Source organism: Tachypleus tridentatus, chromosome 6 (genome assembly GCF_004210375.1).
Source record: "Tachypleus tridentatus isolate NWPU-2018 chromosome 6, ASM421037v1, whole genome shotgun sequence".
Lineage (NCBI taxonomy): Eukaryota > Metazoa > Arthropoda > Merostomata > Xiphosura > Limulidae > Tachypleus > Tachypleus tridentatus.
Window position 1 is genome coordinate 12736182 of NC_134830.1, and position 16402 is coordinate 12752583.

The following is a 16402-nucleotide window of genomic DNA, read 5'->3' on the forward strand; positions in this document are numbered from 1 at the left end:
TTTGTGTAACACTCAAATCACTATCAGCCACATTTTACTTTCTTGCCATCGTTACAATTCTCAACGACGGCAATATTTTAAACATATTTTTTCCCAGGGTCAATCTGTAACATTGGACAGAGTTATTGGTGATGGTGACTCTGTCCACCTTGATAATATTTTTAATTTTTTAATGGCCATTAACCTTTTTAATCTCATTTAAGTGTTGCATGTTTATTCATTACACCTTTTTAATTGTAATTCCTTTTTTACAGTTTTAATCTCTCTCATTCAATTTGACATTGGACAATGGCCAGAACATTAACTAACTCGACACCAGGACTGGAAAGGCCAACTTCAGGTGACTAACGCTCCTGTTTGAACTATCCGTTTGAACTACTCGTTAGTCATCCTGGCGAGTTGTTATTATACTTTTACTGCATATCATTTCACACTTTTACTAATTAACTTTTTAGTACTGACCATATTGACTCATAACCCGGAACCAGGACTGGAAAGACCAACTTCAGGTGATTGACGGTGGTTCTTGAACTTACCTGTTAGTCTTCCTGGCGGGTTATGATCATTACCTTTTTGCTAGAGTAAATACCTTACAACTTCTTATACTCTGCCTTCTATCTTAACATTGTAGACTAGGTGTCAACATTGGTTTTATACTTTTTTGTTTTACCTTCATTTCCATTTATGTCTATTACTACATTTATTTATTTATTTATTTTTTTACATTTTTACCAAATGTCTGGCGCAGATAGCCTCGCTGCTTTGTGCCATAAAACACTAAATCAATCAATCAGTGAAACTTAAACCTTTCGTTTTTATAATATAATCAAACTTTTAAATAAAGATATTAGATAATTTGGATTATAATAACTTATTTGTGTAATTTTTCCAGATAAACAAACGTTGTTGTTGTATTGAATTAAGCACAAAGCTACACAATGGGCTATCTGTGCTCTGCCCACCACGGGTATCGAAACCCGGTTTTTAGCGTTGTAAGTCTGCAGACATACCGCTGAGCCGCTGGGGGGCATAAACGGACGATATTGTTAAAAAGATACAGTATCTCTCAGTTAGTTTGTATATTATTAAAACATAGGTGTTCTGTTCACATAAAAAGATCCTTTATTAGAGGTTCATTATTAAACTTTGAAAATAAATATTAGTTCAAGGTACTTCTTTTATTCTGTTCCGTTTCTAGATCCCTAATACTTAAAAGTTTCATAATAATTTCTGAATCAAAGAAAGATATGCACACAAAAAGACAATTGTGCTGTCGATAAATACATTGTATAAACTTCTGTCTCTTATCCTGGTTTTAAACAATTTTGACTTACGATGAGTTTATACTTCGATGAGTGTCGAAAGGTGGTAGTGTATGACAAACACTTTCCAGAACACTTTGAGGGTGGTGCTGTGTGACAAATTTACTCCAAACCTGTTGGAAAATGATGATGCTATATAACAAAATTACTCCAAACCTGTTGGAAAATGATGATGCTATATAACAAAATTACTCCAAACCTGTTGGAAAATGATGATGCTATATAACAAAATTACTCCAAACCTGTTGGAAAATGATGATGCTATATAACAAAATTACTCCAAACCTGTTGGAAAATGATGATGTTATATAACAAAATTACTCCAAACCTGTTGGAAAATGATGATGCTATATAACAAAATTACTCCAAAAATTGGAAATTCGTGTTTAATAACAAACTTGTTCCAGACCACTTGAAACATGGTCTTTTTGTGGACTTCTCTAACTTACGCTAGACTTCTTGAAAGGTGGTGGTGTATGTCAAACTTACCTTATGATTTGTTTGTGTGACAAACTTTATTTACAAACAAACCGTCTTCACTTTATGCAAATCATCCAAATTCTAGACATCTTGCATGCTGCATGGAATAAGGTTTATCTAGTTTCTAATGTTATATATGAAAGAATAGCTTAAGTTATTTATTTCATAGAATGGATCCGATTTCTCAAGAACCAACTTTTAATTCGAAGCTCCGTCATCTTTAACGACTTGAGAAGTAGTTACAGTTTTGGACTCAGAAGTTCAAACTCTTTCAATTGATTTATTTGACCACGCCCAAGGTCTCGTACATTAATTCACTTTAATCTCGCCTAAAAGAATTTCAGCTTGAGGGTAGACTGATAGGGATCCTGAAAAATAATGAAATCGAATCGGGTGTAGACGCGCCCCCTGCTTGGCACACACACAAAAATATAGCTAATAAAAGGGTCTCGTACGTTAATTTACTCCAATCCTGCCTAAAATAATTGCAGTACCGCGGCTGTTGAGGATTCCCTCTTGTTTTAAATAGTGTTATCCCCCACACTTTAGTATTAATTATGACGCCCCCTTGATAAACTGAAAATTTATAAATTATAATATACCAACTAGTTGGAAAATAAAATGCAGAATTTGTGTTGTTGTCTTTACAAATATGAAAAATTGACAAGTTTAAGAAGATAAATGATTTGTTTGAAGTATTAATTTCTTGTCTATATTTCCTCTCAAATAAAACAAAATAAAAGGTTATGAATTCGTCAAATACATAATAATATACTGATTTATTTGTCTTTTTCCAGATGTACCTGATCTTTGGAAATATTCTCACAACCTTTATTGTAGCCTTTGTATTGTCACTGATCTTTGAATTTCCTTTTGCTGGTCTGGAAAAATTCCTTTTACACAGCAGAAAAACGACTGAGAGGTCGTGAAATAACCAAAGTGGGTAAATCGTGTCTACCTTGTAAGGATGTTGGGATGAACGACCATGATTTATTATATTACCAGATGTACTGATGGGTATTAATGTTAAAAACAATAATCATGTGTGTGTAATAAATTTTGTTCATTCCAATTTTGGGGTTTAGTCGTATATTTATAGTTTTTGTGACTTATTATTGGCCTCGTTTCTAATCATATGAAATAGTTTCTTAGCCTTCCGTTTCGCATGTTTCTTAGAAATGATCAGATATTAAAATCGATGTTTAGAACCTACGTAAGCGTTGGTACTCAGATTTCCGAAGAAGCAAAAATTTAATCACGTGTCTAAATCAGACTTCCATTAATATCCAAACTGTGTAACTTGGAAGAAGTAACCGTTTAAAAATAAGTCAAGAAATTACGCTATTGTTCAGGCACAACTGAAGGCCTTTGGGGATACAGAACGTTAACCACGTATCAAACTCGCTGTCACTTCCAGAAATATTCAAGTTAGTTTTAAACTCAAAGAATAAATAAACTTTTAATGTTAAAGCAAACAACGGAGTATTTGCCAATAAAAGACGAAGCTGCACAATGGGTAGAGAAATCCGGTTTCTTGCAAAGTGAGTCTGCAAACATCCAACTGTGTTACTGAGGGATGACATTATAATGTAGCAACTGTATCGATTTATATAGAGATGTTCTTGCAGTAGTGAAGGATAAGTGAATAGAACGTATTTACAAGTTCTGTGACTGATGATTTGAGTAAATGTTAAAACATTCTAACTGGTGAATGTTTTAGATCTTTGAGAAAAACAAATTACTAAGTTTTTTCTGAACAAATAAAACATTAATTTATTAATTTGACAAATAACAGTTATTTAAATTATTTGCATGGCTAAATCTAGCATTTAAGATAACAATAACATAATACACAAAAGTAAAAGTTATCGATACCTCCGTGTAAATTAGTAGTAAAATCACCCGATCCTCAAATCCTGCCAGAAGATGCGTGCACTCAGCAGGAGTTGGAAACTTCCTCGCGCTTTTCGTAAAGGTGGTGAATTATACAAAAGAAAAACAGGTGTAGTTACCAAATGTAATAACCATGAAAATACGGAAAGGTGTCGTGAATACACCAATCATAGTCCAGAAACACTAATGCTTCAAATCAACAAGATAATCGACACCCCACCATATTAATCAATGATAAAACCTTCCCAGAACTGTTAACCCTAAACTAAAACTAATAACATATAAATCAACAACAGGATGATGATAACTGAGAATTTCTCAAAATAAGGTCATAATTATGAGAGAAAAGCCTGGATTTACATATATTAAAACACATTTAACGTGTCACTTGTGCATTATGTATACATATATACAGTGATAGTAACTAGTTACATGGCTACAGTTAACACTGGCATGATGTATTAGGTTTCAGTGGATATGACCAAAAATTGCCAGAAATACAGAAAGAAACAACTCATTAAAACCATAAGTAGCAAAACATATGAAAACAAGCAACTACACTAAACCTAAAAGTAATTAGAAATAAGGAAACATAAAAGTACACTCAACCCGTAAGTAGTTACATATAAGCAATAAACAACTTCATTCAAACCACCATACATACGGAAACAACAAGTACATTAAAACCTTCAATAATACGATGTATGGAAACAAACAGTTACACTGAAACCACAGGTAATAATATATACAGGAACAATTACACTGAAATCACCAGTAATAATATATACAGATACAAATAGCTACACTGAAACCACCGATAATAATATATACAGATACAAATAGCTACATTGAAACCACCTATAATAATATATACAGAAACAAATAGCTACACTGAAACCACCTATAATAATATATACAGAAACAAATAGCTACACTGAAACCACCGATAATAATATATACAGAAACAAATAGCTACACTGAAACCACCGATAATAATATATACAGATACAAATAGCTACACTGAAACCACCGATAATAATATATACAGAAACAAATAGCTACACTGAAACCACCAGTAATAATATATACAGAAACAAATAGCTACACTGAAACCACCAGTAATAATATATACAGAAACAAATAGCTACACTGAAACCACCAGTAATAATATATACAGAAACAAATAGCTACACTGAAACCACAGGTAATAATATATACAGAAACAAATAGCTACACTGAAACCACCGATAATAATATATACAGATACAAATAGCTACACTGAAACCACCGATAATAATATATACAGAAACAAATAGCTACACTGAAACCACCAGTAATAATATATACAGAAACAAAGAGCTACACTGAAACCACCTATAATAATATATACAGAAACAAACAGTTACATCAAAAACCATCACTAAGCACATATACCAACCTGATTCAAATATTTCTTTCCAGCCATATTTGAATAATCATTACAAAACATTTACTCGTAATTACCAAGCATGTTTCTCGACTCAAACATTTAATTACTACAAAAAAGATTAAGTATTATCAGTTGATGTCTCAACTTACAAACTAATTTTCGACACTTGGTACATACTTAACGACACTGCGCTTAAGAAACATTGACAATTAACAAATATACATTAGTGGGAATTGAAACAGGAGTAAATAAACAGTACTAAACATGTGAACTAAAATCAACAAACAACAGTAGGTATCGCAACAACAGTAAACAAACAATAGTAGGTATCGCAACAACAGTAAACAAACAATAGTAGGCATCCAACAACAGTAAACCTACAACAGTAGGCATTGCAACAACAGTAAACAAACAACAGTATGCATCGCAAAAACAATAAACAAACAATAGTAGGTATCGCAACAACAGTAAACATACAACAGTAGGCATCCAACAACAGTAAGCATACAACAGTAGGCATTGCAACAACAGTAAACAAACAAGAGTATGTATCGCAAAAACAGTAAACAAACAATAGTAGGCATCGCAACAACAGTAAACAAACAATAGTAGATATCGCAACAACAGTAAACAAACAATAGTAGGTAGCGCAACAACAGTAAACATACAATAGTAGGCATCCAACAACAGTAAACATACAACAGTAGGCGTTGCAACAACAGTATGTATCGCAACAACAGTAAACAAACAGTAGTAGGCATCGCAAAAACGGTAAACAAACAGTAGTAGGCATTGCAACAACAGTAAATATACAATAGTAGGCATGGGAGTTTTGGTTTGTTTTCAGATTTCGCGCAAACATACTCTAGATTATCTGCGCTCGGCGTCCCTAATTTACTAGTCTAAGACTAGAAGGGAGGCAGCTAATCATCACCACCCACCGCCAACTATTGGGATACTCTTTTACCAACGAATAGTAGGATTGGTCGTCACATTATAACGCTCCCACGGCTAAAAGGGCAAACACGTTTGGTATTTGATGGAGATTCAAACCAGCGATCCTCGGATTACGAGTCGAGTGCATTAGCCACTTGGCCATGCAAGGCCTGCATGAGAATACAAATAAACAAACTGCAGAGGAAATCGTGTTTGTTTGTTTTTATGTCATCATATATGTTGAAGGGCATTCTTTTTCATATAGCTAAGAAATTTTTATATTTTTGCATTATTTAGTATTTTTTATAGATTGAAAGACGTCCAGTTAAAAAAAATCATTGAAATTCCGGTAAATATTGGGTTGAAGCTTTTCTTACTGGTTTACTTTTACCTTCTCTTCGAGACTGCTTGTTTTGCATTTTTTGTAATATAGGGAAACTTTGTGGGTTTTAAAATCGTAAAAGATTGTAATGGAATAATTAGATTTAAGCAAACAGTCTGCCATTTTGAAACCAGAACAATGAAGGAGCAAGTGTAAAATATGTTATTGAAGCTAAAATAGCAACAAACTAATTATTAAGTTTCGTATTGAAGTGAATCAAAGAGAATGACATTTGTTTAATTAATCATACATTTGTATATTTTAAGTGTTACCTACTAAGCCTAAATGTACTAATTTTAAGATTGTATTTTCAAAAATCGTAACTTCAGTTCATAAACGATACGTTTTCTTTGCTTTTTTGGACAGTACAGTACATAATTCCCCTACTTTGTGGCCCGACATGGCCAGGTGGCTAAGGCACTCGACTCGTAATCTGAGGGTAGTGGGTTTGAATCCCCATCGCACCAAACATGCTCGCCCTTTCAGCTGTGGGGGCTTTATAATGTGACCTTTAATCCCATTATTCATTGTTAAAAGAGTAGCCCAAGAGTTGGCGGTGAGTGGTGATAATTAGTTGCCTTCCCTCTAGTCTTACACTGCTAAATTGTGAACGGCTAGCACAGATAGCCCTCGTGCAGCTTTGCGCGAAATTCAAAACAAACCAAACCCCTACTTTGTATAGTAACTATTTTTTATCATAACGAAAATAATTAGCAAATTGATACATGGTCGAACTAAAACTACTAATTTTTAATAGGCAACTAAATTACACTAGTATACAATTCAAATATGTTTGTTTAAATGTTTACAAATATTTACCATAAAAGCGAGAGACGATTGTACAGAAACTAGTTGCTGTTTTTCTCGTCACGATAACTGTCGAACAATAAAAACCTGCTGAAATTACTTTAAACGATAATTTAGTAATAGACTTTTCTAACAACACGACATTTATATTCATCGGTTCAATCTTGCATAAAAACATATTTAAAAATGAGCTTCCTCGTGTATGACAAGAATGACCTTAGTTTATGTTCTTTACCGTTTGCAAAGTAATTGGCCTATAGAAGACTTATTCCAGGGTAAAGCTAGTCAGTATATACTGGGGGAACGTACGAAACTCACACTTAGTATAATTACGTTAAGAAAACTAAGTGTTATGTATCAATGTTGTTGGGAATTATCCTAAAGTTAATACATATTGACATTCTTTAACCGCTAAATTCAAATTAAAATTTCTTATTTGAAATTGTAGTATGTAACATATTAATCGGAGACGCATTTGATATGAATTAAAATAAGTAACAAACCACAGGTTGAGAAACGTTCAGACTCTCTAGGAAGAGCTGGTCATCCTACTGAACTATCCATTTATAGAAGTTACATCCATCCTAACAACAGTAACTGTAGTAACAGAATGTGTCAAGTAATATCATCCCCCTATAGAAATTTAATAATACTTTCTGCCTTTTTACAACACATGCAATAATACTAAATATATAAATAAAACTTATAAATAGAAGCTGAAATCTGTATGTAATCCTACTAAAGCAGAATAATATGATCTACCCATACATCTGCCATCTGCTTTTCTAAAACACACACCTTACGCCAAGTAAGACCACCTATCTATATAAAGACAATCCACCTATACATACACTATCTTTAGTTATAGAATCCATTTATAGAACCTTAGTAACAACTTCTACCTGTGGCAACAAGTTCTCTGATGACGAACTATGATGTGGACATCTCTTATACAGCAACGTGTTCTGATGCCAAATCGTGGAAATAGGTTGTTCTTGTTTATAACTAAGCACAAAGCTACACAATGGGCTACCTGTGCTCTGACCATACGGATATCGAAACCTGGTTTCCAGAGTTGTAAGTTCACAGACATGTCGCTGTGCCACTGGGGAGTGTGGAACTATGACCCTCTAACAAGGATTCTAGCAACACTCCAGTTACAGCTACTTTGACGTCATCATTTTTGTCCCTCCCCTTCCGTGAGTTAGCGTCCTTTGTCTATAACGTAATAATTAAATAATCATCAGAGGATATTTTACACTTGTAAACTTGATGATTGGCTTTTGAAATTTTTGCCAGTTGGAAATCTTTTCAGGTCTGTACAATCTGATATAGTTTTGCAAAATTATTAAGACAAGGAAGTTATGATACTAATGATATAATTATTCAGACCATTATCCTTGTCTTTATTTTCAAAATTTTCGATAAGCGAATTCTCTAGCTGTCGTCAAGTGTCACTTCTGATATTTTTATGTGTCACAAACCGGAACGATTTCGAAAAATAATCAGGATCCGAACCACCGAAACTATTATCCTGAATACGGGCACTCTAACCATTACCTACCAAAAGGACACTTTTTCGGATGGTTTGGAAGTACCTCCATTTTGTATCTTTAGGAATTTATTATGTTAAATATTACGATTTCAAATAGCCGAAAATTTGAAGTTAGCAGTTAATTGAATGTCGATATCATACGTCTTAAATAAACACAGCTTCACAAATTTAATAACATTATTTGAACATTAATATTCAGAAAAAAACCAGTAGAGCTAAATAAGAAGTGTTTTTAAACATTCTCGTCAACTATTTGCAAAAGAAGTCGGAGCGTAACCTAATAAAGAAGATATATATGTATTATGTATTATATTATTATATTATATATATTATCATTGGTGTTAATATTGATAAAATGAATTAAACACGGTAAAGTCAGATATTGTTCTACAGTACATATGGTAAAGTTAGATACTGTTCTACAGTACATGTGGTAAAGTTAGATACTGTTCTACAGTACATGTGGCAAAGTTAGATTCTGTTCTACAGTACATGTGGCAAAGTTAGATACTGTTCTACAGTACTTGTGGTAAAGTTAGATACTGTTCTACAGTACATGTGGTAAAGTTAAATGCTGTTCTACAGTACATGTGGCAAAGTTAGATACTGTTCTACAGTACATGTGGCAAAGTTAGATACTGTTCTACAGTACATGTGGCAAAGTTAGATACTGTTCTACAGTACATGTGGCAAAGTTAGATACTGTTCTACAGTACATGTGGTAAAGTTAGATACTGTTCTACAGTACATGTGGTAAAGTTACATGCTGTTCTACAGTACATGTGGTAAAGTTAGATGCTGTTCTACAGTACATGTGGCAAAGTTAGATACTGTTCTACAGTACATGTGTTAAAGTTAGATGCTGTTCTACAGTACATGTGGCAAAGTTAGATACTGTTCTACAGTACATGTGGCAAAGTTAGATACTGTTCTACAGTACATGTGGTAAAGTTAGATACTGTTCTACAGTACATGTGGTAATGTTAGATACTGTTCTATAGTACATGTGGCAAAGTTAGATACTGTTCTACAGTACATGTGGCAAAGTTATATACTGTTCTACAGTACTTGTGGTAAAGTTAGATACTGTTCTACAGTACTTGTGGTAAAGTTAGATACTGTTCTACAGTACATGTGGTAAAGTTAGATGCTGTTCTACAGTACATGTGGCAAAGTTAGATACTGTTCTACAGTACATGTGTTAAAGTTAGATGCTGTTCTACAGTACATGTGGCAAAGTTAGATACTGTTCTACAGTACATGTGGCAAAGTTAGATACTGTTCTACAGTACATGTGTTAAAGTTAGATGCTGTTCTACAGTACATGTGTTAAAGTTAGATGCTGTTCTACAGTACATGTGGCAAAGTTAGATACTGTTCTACAGTACATGTGGCAAAGTTAGATACTGTTCTACAGTACTTGTGGTAAAGTTAGATACTGTTCTACAGTACATGTGGTAAAGTTACATGCTGTTCTACAGTACATGTGGTAAAGTTAGATGCTGTTCTACAGTACATGTGGCAAAGTTAGATACTGCTCTACAGTACATGTGTTAAAGTTAGATGCTGTTCTACAGTACATGTGGCAAAGTTAGATACTGTTCTACAGTACATGTGGCAAAGTTAGATACTGTTCTACAGTACATGTGGTAAAGTTAGATACTGTTCTACAGTACATGTGGTAAAGTTAGATGCTGTTCTACAGTACATGTGGCAAAGTTAGATACTGTTCTACAGTACATGTGTTAAAGTTAGATGCTGTTCTACAGTACATGTGGCAAAGTTAGATACTGTTCTACAGTACATGTGTTAAAGTTAGATGCTGTTCTACAGTACATGTGGCAAAGTTAGATACTGTTCTACAGTACATGTGTTAAAGTTAGATGCTGTTCTACAGTACATGTGGCAAAGTTAGATACTGTTCTACAGTACATGTGGCAAAGTTAGATACTGTTCTACAGTACATGTGTTAAAGTTAGATGCTGTTCTACAGTACATGTGGCAAAGTTAGATACTGTTCTACAGTACATGTGTTAAAGTTAGATGCTGTTCTACAGTACATGTGGCAAAGTTAGATACTGTTCTACAGTACATGTGGCAAAGTTAGATACTGTTCTACAGTACTTGTGGTAAAGTTAGATACTGTTCTTCAGTACATGTGGTAAAGTTACATGCTGTTCTACAGTACATGTGGTAAAGTTAGATGCTGTTCTACAGTACATGTGGCAAAGTTAGATACTGTTCTACAGTACATGTGTTGAAGTTAGATGCTGTTCTACAGTACATGTGGCAAAGTTAGATACTGTTCTACAGTACATGTGGCAAAGTTAGATACTGTTCTACAGTACATGTGGCAAAGTTAGATACTGTTCTACAGTACATGTGTTGAAGTTAGATGCTGTTCTACAGTACATGTGGCAAAGTTAGATACTGTTCTACAGTACATGTGGCAAAGTTAGATACTGTTCTACAGTACATGTGGCAAAGTTAGATACTGTTCTACAGTACATGTGGCAAAGTTAGATACTGTTCTGCAGTACATGTGGCAAAGTTAGATACTGTTCTTGCTGCCTGTGGAACTGTCCAGTAAATAAGTGTTTACGTATCAAACATACAACAAGATTTAAAATAATCTAAAGCCATGTATCAAACACACTACTCTACATTGTAGTAAAACCAACTACTTTACATAAACCTATGTGCAGTCTAAAGATGGGTGTCTCCCCCCAAAGGGGTTACGAGCTTTGATGGAACATTTCCCATCATGCTAACATTGGGGAAACCGAAAGAACCTAAACATAAGGACAGGAGGACGTATTTACTCTAGTTATGAAAAGCAACATAAAAGAAATGCAGATGCAGAAAATTTTTAATTCATTATGGACAAATAACACCCTACATGAATCCTACATTCTGAGTACAAATCCTTACCAACATCACCAACTACACTAACTGAAAATTCAAAGAAGCTTTTTTCACCAAACAACTACAACCACAGATACTTAGGGCCTAAGGATGACGCCTGTAGTTGTAATTATTATTTTTCTTAACTTTAGCTACTTCAATCTGTAAAACAGGCAGAACTTTTGTTTACTACTTGCAGATAGCAGTTTAGTATTTGAACAATAAGATCTGCTAATTAATGTCAAACGCACACGTTTGTTTGTTTGGAATTTCGCACAAAGCTACTCGAGGGCTATCTGTGCTAGCCGTCCCTAATTTAGCAGTGTAAGACTAGAGGGAAGGCAGCTAGTCATCACCACCCACCGCCAACTCTTGGGCTACTCTTTTACCAACGAATAGTGGGATTGACCGTCACATTATACACCCCCACGGCTGGGAGGGCGAGCATGTTTAGCGCGACGCGGGCGCGAACCCGCGACCCTCGGATTACGAGTCGCACGCCTTACGCGCTAGGCCATGCCAGGCCTATCTAACGCACACGAAAACTGAACGATATAAACTTGATTATAATTTATCATTTAAACCAACTGAAGCTTTAAACTGTCAGTTATGGTTTGTGTTTTAGGGTAACTGTACTGAAAAAGCTGGAAAGCGAAACGTTGAGTGTCCAATTAAAGAAAAACAAGAAAATTGTTGTAACAAGATCGTTTATTATTCTTATTTAAATATCTTTTATTCACTACTACGCATTGCATTATGTACTACAGAAATTACATATCACCACTACGTATTACATTACGTACTACAGAAATTAAATATCACCACTACGTATTACATTATGTACTACAGAAATTAAATATCACCACTACGTATTACATTATGTACTACAGAAATTAAATATCACCACTACGTATTACATTATGTACTACAGAAATTAAATATCACCACTACGTATTACATTATGTACTACAGAAATTAAATATAACCAATACGTATTACATTATGTACTACAGAAATTAAATATCACCACTACGTATTACATTATGTACTACAGAAATTACATAATCAAATTAAATTTTTGTTGCCATTCAATATTTGTAGTATTTATTGGAGAGATTTACATGTTTTGATAAAATAGAAACCATACCCTTTCTAGGTCTTGTACGACAGTTTCGAAAAACATAACATTATAGTAATAGGAATCCAACGTCTCATCCGACTACCACCCTGCTTACAAAGAAGCAACAAAACAATGAACACGTAATGCCGTTTTCTAAAAGCATTCTAGAAGATGTCATAAATTGGAATTATCGGAAAAAATATCACTAGAAACTGTTAGAAAAACAGCTACAGATAATAAAACAACACAACAGATCTGCAGTTCCAAAACTGGTTTAAAGATACAGCTAATGGAAACGAACTCTTGTGAAACACGTCATATTAATAGTAAAAACGCTATTGTACGACTACAAAAAGACACTGAAATGTTCAAACAGTCATAATAGAAATATGCTTCAGCACAACACTATGTTATTCACGGTGAAATGTCCAAACGTTATTTTAAGTAGATAACGTACAGATAATACCTGTCTAGATATTTTAACAGCACCAGAAAAAGCTATATAAAGTGTCCTCTGGAAAGAATATCATGAACTATAGAGAAAATAAATAGTTTCCAAAATTCTAGAATACACGAGTGAAATCTTCTACAATTCGCCAGACAACGAACGTCTATCATTTACCAACCGATACCCAATAGAAGATACAAATCACCAAGTAGATAATAAGAAGCAGTTACCAATCAGCAATCATCCATTCGACTAACAGAAGTATCAACCGCCAAAAACATCAACATCCACAGAGCAACAGATTTCCTACCCACATCATTAAGGAAAAGATAACATCTCACAAACAGAAAAAACAGCTTTAAAAGAGCTCCGAACAAACAACAATCTAATTATAAAAGAACCAGACAAATGGAACGATTATGTGATCTTAAAGAAAAGCGGTTGGCAAACTAAAATAGAGGTATAATCTTCAAGACATATTTATAATCACTTCGTAAAAATATCCGACTAAGATAATGAAGGAATCCAAAGAGATACTTAAGCATCTAAAAATTTGAATCTAGCAGTTAATTGAATGTTGATGTAAATCAAACTTATGATATTTGCTGGTTAGGTTCTAAATTAGAACCTAGGTTAGGTTCTCCAACCAAATGCCAAATTAGTAAGATCCTTTTCTTGCTAATTGATCAGTTTGCTTCTAGCAGACGGAACTTTCCCAGCTGCATCACATTCCTCACATTCATCATTGTCATTCATCAATGAATTGTTAGTAGGACAATTATTCACAAGATTTCTGTCGGATCCAAAAATGTCCAAGACAAATCTATAATATCGTCATGGGTCACTTTCAATACATAAGAACGATATGCTTTTGTAACAACGATTTGATAAGCTACATCCCCGTTCTCTGAAGATGGTGCGTTTGGTGGCCTCCATTTACGCATGAGCACAACATTTCTCAAAAGTAACCATCTTAAGCTTTCTAAAGTTCATTCTTTGGGGAGGGGTTAAATAGTGAAGAGGTCGGTAGATACTTTTCTTGTTCGATGAAACTAGATCTTATATTAAATAAATATTATGAAGAGAGATGTTGACAAAACCACCCTCAATATCCTGAACAATAACAGACTCACCAGTGGCAGAACTCGAATCTAAAGGCAATATATCCTTTAATAATGAATGTATTGCCCCAGTGTCATGTAACATACGTATGGTTATGGGATTAGCAGTGTTGTTTGTCAAACACACAGAACCAACAAACATAAAAGGTATAAATTCCTCCCTAACTACACCAGTCTTCATGTAAGTGGCTAAATCAACAACATTGGGTGATCTGGTGAAACTACATCTATATGTGGACACGAACGGACTGGGTGTTGCCTCCTTTTCATTTTTTCTTTTTCAAACTCCAGCAATCAGGCATAGCCTGACCACATTTTTTACAAAAATGGAAGACAGGCCTCAACTGTTTTGGTGAAGATTTATTTTGTCTGTAATTTCGAACTACAGAAGTTGGATTCATCAGAAAAATCCCGAAACTTATTGGAGAGAACAGTGTAATGGATTTAATGTTGTGCATTTATTTTACTACCTTCGCTTGTTTCTGTATAGTTTTTCATTTTTCCATGTGACTTATATTCTTGACTATGTATTGTGTAAGTCCCCCCATCTTCTCAAAGTTTGTAGAAGGTTCTTGAGTGTAAGAATCAACAATGTACAAGGTATGTATGTTTGCCAAGCGAGCTTTCATTAATACTCTACAGTTTCATGTGATTAGTATATAAAAGCCGACGCGCCGAAAGATAAATAGTACTATTATTGGACAACTACAGTCAGTGCGCTATAGGCCTAGGAAGCTATAATTCTGATTAACACTTATTAATCGGAAAACTAGAGAATTTGACCATGTACATTTATTGATTTCGAACACTACAAACTGTTCAATTTCAGTGAATTACTTAGAGAACGTTAGAATTTCTAGGAAAACATTAAATACTATCGACAGTGAAAACATAAATAAATATCTTCACTGGCAAGAAGCGAAATTGTAAGCGATGTGAGGCCAACAAAGCTAGCTAGCTTAAGTGAGGTATAACAATATAAACTGAATCGTAGATAAAATATTTAGTTCTAGACCGAATATAAGACTCAGTATTGTCTGTGAGTTTATAAAACTGTTGTTGTTATTTTGAATTTCGCGCAAACCTACACGAGGGCTACCTGCGCGAGCCGTCCCTAATTTAGTAGTGTAAGACTAGAGAGAAGGCAGCTAGTCATCACAAACTCACCGCCAACCCTTGGCCTACTCTTTTACAAACGAATAGTGGGATTGACCATCACATTATAACGCCCCTACGGCTGAAATGATGAGCATGTTTAGGTGCGACCGGGATTCGAACCCGCGACCCTCGAATTATGAGTCGAACGCCTTAACCCACCTGGCCATGCCGGGCCGTTGTAAAACTGTTGTATATAAATTGTCATTTGTAATAACTATTAGTAACAACCATTTTCATAAATTGTATTGTCTTTTTGTTTGTGTATTAGAACATATTTTTGTTTAAAAATTGTGTATCAGCCTTATTGGCAAAAACCATAATCTTGATACGTATTAACATATAATCAACTTCAAATTCAAATTTCCACTTATTTGAAATAGTAACACAAAACGGACTTAATATAACAAATCAGAGACTGCTCTGAAATAAATAATAATACATAAAAACACATTCAGGTTTTTGTCGAAAAGGTATACTCTGAGATTATTTGCTTTAACCTTATTATAATTCATACAATCGTCTAGAGGGAGCAACATAAGATTCTTGGGTTATAACAGTTAAAACATTCTGTAATAGTAATGAACATTTTTCAGTAAGCCATTTCGTGGTTTGGACAACTTTCTAGAAATGTTGCAGTAGTTATGAATTTCATGTTTTGTAAATGGTGGTACCTTAATATATCTATTGTGTTCAAAGTTGTCATTTTACCTTGGCCGATCGGAGTTGGGTCTATTCTTTCAGCCTAATTTATTTTTCGACTTTGATACGAGCTTGTTCGGTTTCGAGACGTTAACTTTCTCTTTCCGCTTCGATATGGGCTTGTCTTTCTATTTTTCGGCTTTGATAC

General features: G+C 34.3%; 1 protein-coding gene across 1 annotated transcript in view; it reads left to right on the plus strand.

Annotated features, from left to right (window-relative positions):
• Positions 1 to 2868, plus strand: part of LOC143251938 (nose resistant to fluoxetine protein 6-like) — a 28199-nt gene extending 25331 nt beyond the window's left edge. The window contains exon 9 of the mRNA XM_076503319.1: positions 2600 to 2868. Within this exon, the coding sequence (XP_076359434.1) occupies positions 2600 to 2731 (132 nt within the window). The 3' untranslated portion in view covers positions 2732 to 2868. The remainder of the gene's footprint in view (positions 1 to 2599) is intronic.
• The last annotated feature ends 13534 nt before the right edge of the window (positions 2869 to 16402 follow it).